The following is a 5,984-nucleotide window of genomic DNA, read 5'->3' as shown; positions in this document are numbered from 1 at the left end:
GACATATAATTTTTGAAAAAAATATGCACAATACTCTTTTTTGATGTGATGAATATAAGATAAAAAAAATGATTGAAAAATGTGTTGATAATGTAAACAAATAAATCTTACTAAAAAAAAGCATTATCCAAACAAATATACAAACTAGATGACCTATGCCATGACGATGGCAGATAATCTTTCTCGAGGAAAAATATGACCAAACTTTGTTTTCTTTCCAAGTATGTTAAATTTATGGGAAAATTTCGTAAACCTCCCCTGAGATTTTATGAAATATCACCTAGCTTCCTTGAGGTTTTCAAAATTTCACTTAGCACCCCTCGAATTGACATTTTGGTAAAATTGGAAGCCCTTCTAACCAAAGTAATATTAAAAAATTCATGTTTGAGAAGAGAGATTATTTTAGTGCCTTTAATACCCTTAGACTATAAAAAATGGACATTTTACAAACCAAGAAAAAAAAAAAAGTACTAAATCAGAACCATTTTAAAAGAAAGGAGATGAAAATTGGTAAGATTTTATGTTACAGTCAATAGTCACTTCCACAATAAGAAGAGATGGTAAAAGCAAATATTATTTTTTAAACCATTTTTACAAATAGAACCCCTTCATAGCGTTGAAGGTAATTAGCATGTAAAATCATATATTTGAGCAAACAAAACTTAGTAATAGATGAAATTCAACTTCAATATCATACAAAGAATTTACTCAAAATAGACAGACTTTTTTTATGGGTGCGAAATATGAAAATTTTATTATAGAAAAAGTCAGAATTTGAAAAATTGTAGTCCGAAGTTTTAATTACTTTATTTCTCTTGCGCTCTACATGAATAGGAATAAATAAATAAAGTTGTGAAACATCAAAAAAAAAGAAAAAAATAAAAAGAACCTGCAACTATTCTTCTCCAAATGCGTTAAATATTTCATTGATTAAATCCTATATTTTATTGATATTTGCAATTCAATTATACATACACACACACACACGTATATATATATGTATGTATGTATGTATGTTTGTTTGTTTGTTTGTATAGACATTGTTAAAGAAAAGTTGGAAATTTAGGAAAAGAAAAACAAGTTTATAAAATTTAAATATGAGGGTATTTTTGACAATTCATCACATTTGATATTAGTATATGTCCCTACTATCACTTCAAGGGTGCTACGTGAGATTTTGAAAAGTTTAGGGGAGCTAGGTGATATTTCATGAAACCTCAAGAGCGGTTTCTAAAATTATCCCTAAATTTATCCTTAAATATATCTTATTCCCTTTATGTTTTGAGCGGTTTCTAAAATTATCCCTAAATTTATCCTTAAATATATCTTATTCCCTTTATGTTTTGAGCACTTTAATCCAAACTCCAAGCTGTCTTTTCAGCCAATCGTGGGAGCTCCGCTGAAATATGATATTTGTTAGGTGAAAAATAAATTAATAAATTAAAACCAGAAGTCATGAAGTCAACATACAGAATGGGATAAATTATGGTAAATTACTATACGAGTCCGTTGTTCTAAAATTTTATCACACAATCCCCCTATTATTCCACAATATCCAATTGATGCCCCGTGACTTTGTGTAAAATTCAGATTAGCCGAAAAGCAAGACCTAATAAATTACAAAGGAATGTGCATAGTTGTTTTAAATTTGAATACTCATTAGTCGTCTCAATGGTTTATTATTATTATTTTTTAAAATAAATCTGAAGACTAAAACTTCCAGGGAGACAAAAGGGAGTACTGGACTATTGGCAAATGGCAACAAAATAGGGAACAAATCAAAATGAATTGTTATTCAAGAATCATAGAGAGTTTCAAAAACAAAATTTTTTTTGAGAGCAGGCAGATTAATTAAGTTGTTACATGGTAGTCCTTTTTAAGTATAGAGCAAAACTATGGCCCTTTGAGTGGAGCGGTTTTTACCAATTTGGCTAAACGTTGCAATTGCTATGCTTAATTTTGTTGTCGATTTCGTGTGACTATTTAAAATTGGCATGCCATAAAGGCCGAAGAGTGGGAATTGCTGTATTAAAATCCTATAGGTTCGATTAAACTTCGTATTACCGTATCAAAGTAGAGAATATGAGCATATCACTAACAACAAAATGAGGTGAACGTATTCATTTCATTTTTTTTCCTAACAAGGGAGGTATGGGGGTTTAAGAAGTAGTGAGGGAAAAAGGGAAATTAGAACGTAAAAGCTCTATATTTAGGGTCTCAACCTTCAAATTTAGCCACTAAGCCAATGTCTTCTCAGCGCATATTCATTTCATTTGATGATTCTAAGTGGCCTTGCGGTGGATAGTTAATCAGAGCCGGACTATGACCTTAACCCTCATTTGGAAAACAATTTAGCTTTAATTATTTCATGTATTCAAAATCGCATTCAGGGCTGCAATCAAATTGACGTCACAATTCGATCTAGGTGACGGTGCAGCAATTGCCAGTTGAATCATAGGCATATTTTATATTTACAATATCGATTGTTATGAAAAAAGAAGTCAGAATGGGTCAATGATGGAGCCAAGGGGGGGCAGAGGGGGGCCATGGCCCCCCCTAAGTTTTGAGAATTTTAATTCATAATATGTAAATATGTGTGTAAAATAAAATTGGCCCCCCCTAAATTTTTACAATTTTAGTTTATATTATGAAAGTTGATATATATATATATTAGTCATCTTTGAATGGAATGGCTTGCAAACTTTAATTTGCCATGAATGTCCATATGCCTATTACATTCATTGTTTGGCTCATAGGCTTCAATTTGCTTTAGTTGCAGCTTCTAGAGAAGTAGCTTCTGTTCACCAATTCTTCTCCAATTTAGTTTTCATTATCAACATTGTTACTACATCTAGCAAATGTAATGATGAATTAAAGGAGGCTCAAGCAATTGAAGTTGCTACTAAGATTGCTAATGGTGAACTTGAAACTGGAATGGGGCTTAATCAAATTGGCACTTTAAAACGAGCTGGAGATACTCGTTGGGGTTCTCATTTGGATTCTATTTCTAGTTTACTAAAAATGTTCAATGCTACTTGTGTGGTTTTAAGTAACATTGCAGTAGATGGAGGTTCATACTCTCTATGTGGAGATGCAAATTTTGTTTTGAATCAGTTGTTATCTTTTAAGTTTGTTTTCACTTTGCATCTTGTGAAAGATATTGTGGAAATTACTCATCTTTTTTGTATAGCATTGCAACGTAAATTTCAAGATATTTTGAATGCAATATATCTTGTCTCAAGCACAACAAAGCTACTGAAGAATTTTCGAGATTCAGGATGGGATGATTTTTTGGTGAAAGTTAAATTATTTTTTGAGCAACATCAAATTGATATCCCATGTATGAATGCTCAATATATTGCAAGACGTGGTAGATCTTGAAGTCATCATGATGAGATTAGTGTGGAGCATTATTATCGAATGGATATATTTCTTGCAACAATTGCGAGAGTTACATAGCAAGTTTAATGATCATACCGTGGAATTGCTTGTTTTGAGTACTGCTTTAGATCCTAGAAATGGATTTATGCTGCTCAAGATTGATGATATTTGTAAACTTGCAGAGAAGTTCTATCCGAATGATTTTATGGAGCAAGAACTAGTACGTCTAAGAATAGAACTTCAACATTTTGAACTCGACATTTCAAATCATCCTGAATTGCAAGAATTATCTGGTATTCATGAGTTATGCCAAGGCTTGGTGAAGACAAGAAAATCAGTAATATATCCTCTTATTGATAGATTGATTAGACTTGTTCTTACTCTTCTTGTATCAACTGCAATTACAGAGTGGACATTTTCAATTATGAAAATAATCAAGACAAAACTCCAAAACAAGATGGAAGATAATTTCTTGAATGATTGTCTAACTGTGTATATAGAAAAGGAAGTTGCTGAAAAATTTAGCAGTGATTCAATCATAGATGAATTTAGTTCTATGAAAGAGTGTAGAGCTCAATTTACTTTTAAGAAAAGATGTTGAAATTTCGAAGTATGTTAACATAACTTTTATCTTTTTTCAATTGAAAATAGTTACATTTATATTACATGGTTGTATATATATATATATATATATATATATATATATATATATATTGCATAGGTGACATATTGGAGAGTGTCTTCTCATAATGTGCAAATTGGATGGTTTGTGATGCTATAAGATATTTAATCAAAGGTTATCTTTTTTGTTAATTTTTGTTATGACTGTATTGCATATTGATGAATAGACGTACCTTTATAATTAAATTTAATATTTGATATTTTTAGATGTGATATATTTAAATAGAAGAAAATTATTTTGAACATAATATATTAAGATAATTTTATTAGGAAAAAATTTTGGCCCCCCAAAAAAAAATTCCTGGCTCCGTCACTGTCAGAATCGGCTTTGAAATTCATTCTTGATTGTTTCTAGCAGAAAAAAGAAGAATGAGAAAATATTTTGGACCCACAGTAGAGCACATTTATGTCGAGTAACTACATAGTATTGCTAGCTAAGAAAAATTAAATGAAGATTTAAAACGCCGACGTTAACTGTCTTGTCTCTTATTCCTCCACTATTCTTTTCTCTTAAATTGATATTTCAACAATCATCATAGCATTTTAAACGATAATAACAATATATATATATATATATATATATGTATAGCTAATCATATTTTTTACACATTTCCTCAGAGTTGCATTATGCAAAGGGTCAAACCACAATATTCTAAAAGTTTTGGTCTTAAAAGTCATTCTCCTTTTATTTGACTAATTCTTCCTGCCGGCCTGCTTCTCTTCAGCCTAAAATTGCTCCCCACTTGTTCGTATTCTTCTTATGTTCTATTCCGCGACCTTTTCCATTTCCTACATTGTTAAACCGTGGAACGAATTGCCAGCCTGCAATGTTCAAGGCAAGCCCATTTTAGATCTAAGAGAAAATATCAATCTTCAAAAAACTTCATAGCAAATTAAACAAAGATTGATAACAAGATTTCTTGTTTTACAGTTTCTTCAAGATCAAATGAGCTCCATACTGGGGTTGAAGAGTGAGCACAACTTGAGGAGCCTGTGCATAACTCGGCGAAAGCTCCCAAGAAAAGCGCCGTAAGATCAAAGCCAGCGCCATCTTTGCTTCCAGCATAGCAAAATTTTGCCCCATGCAAGTTCGAGGTCCCCAACCAAATGGAAAGAACGAGAGATTGCCTTTTGTAGCCTTTGAAACTCCTTCACTGAATCTTTCTGGATTAAATTCCTTCGCATATCACCCCACTGAGGTTTTAAGGTTGTATCCACCAGTGGCTATAATGAGTCGAAGAACTACTCAAGAAACTAAATTAGGAAATTTAACTCTCCCGGCTGGAGTGCAAATCACGTTGCCAATAATGCTGATGCATCATGACCCTGATATATGGGGCGAGGACGTGAAGCAATTCAAGCCTGAGAGGTTTGCTGAAGGAGTATCACATGCAACAAAGGGCCAGGTTGCATACTTTCCATTTGGCTGGGGACCTCGCATTTGCATTGGACAAAATTTTGCCATGTTGGAAGCAAAATTGGCAATGTCTATGATTCTGCAACGCTTCTCCTTGGAACTCTCACCATCTTATACTCATGCTCCTGGAACGGCTACAGCACTAATTCAACCCCAGTATGGAGCTCACTTGATTTTGCAGAAGATAATATAGTTTTTGTTGTTTCATATATATGACTTGACTTGCTAGCCCGGTATGTGGCAGCAGATTATCTTTTAACGAAATAAAGCACCATCTTCTATGCTTAACTTTGCTTGTAAACTAGTTTAAGTCCCGCCCAGTTCGGTATGTCAATGGATCTGTATGAATATAGCAGTACAGATTCACGTAATGTATTTCTCACGGCAAATTAAGAGAGAAATATTACATCTGCTTGTTTAATTTTGCAAGAGATCTTTCCTTTTTCTTTGATAATGGAGAAAACAAATGGCTTGTCATGGCTTAAAATCATTTAACAGCTGTTCT

General features: G+C 32.6%; 1 protein-coding gene across 1 annotated transcript; it reads left to right on the top strand.

Moving 5' to 3' along the window:
* Positions 1-5,144: 5,144 nt before the first annotated feature.
* Positions 5,145-5,672, top strand: LOC113757391 (cytochrome P450 CYP72A219-like). The gene has a single exon (XM_027300706.1). It carries the CDS (start codon positions 5,145-5,147, stop codon positions 5,670-5,672), a length of 528 nt encoding a protein of 175 aa, XP_027156507.1.
* Positions 5,673-5,984: the final 312 nt, after the last annotated feature.

Source organism: Coffea eugenioides, unplaced genomic scaffold (genome assembly GCF_003713205.1).
Source record: "Coffea eugenioides isolate CCC68of unplaced genomic scaffold, Ceug_1.0 ScVebR1_3033;HRSCAF=4168, whole genome shotgun sequence".
Classification (NCBI taxonomy): domain Eukaryota; kingdom Viridiplantae; phylum Streptophyta; class Magnoliopsida; order Gentianales; family Rubiaceae; genus Coffea; species Coffea eugenioides.
The sequence above is the reverse complement of the archived record's forward strand: the minus strand, read 5'-3'. Positions and strand labels throughout refer to the sequence as shown.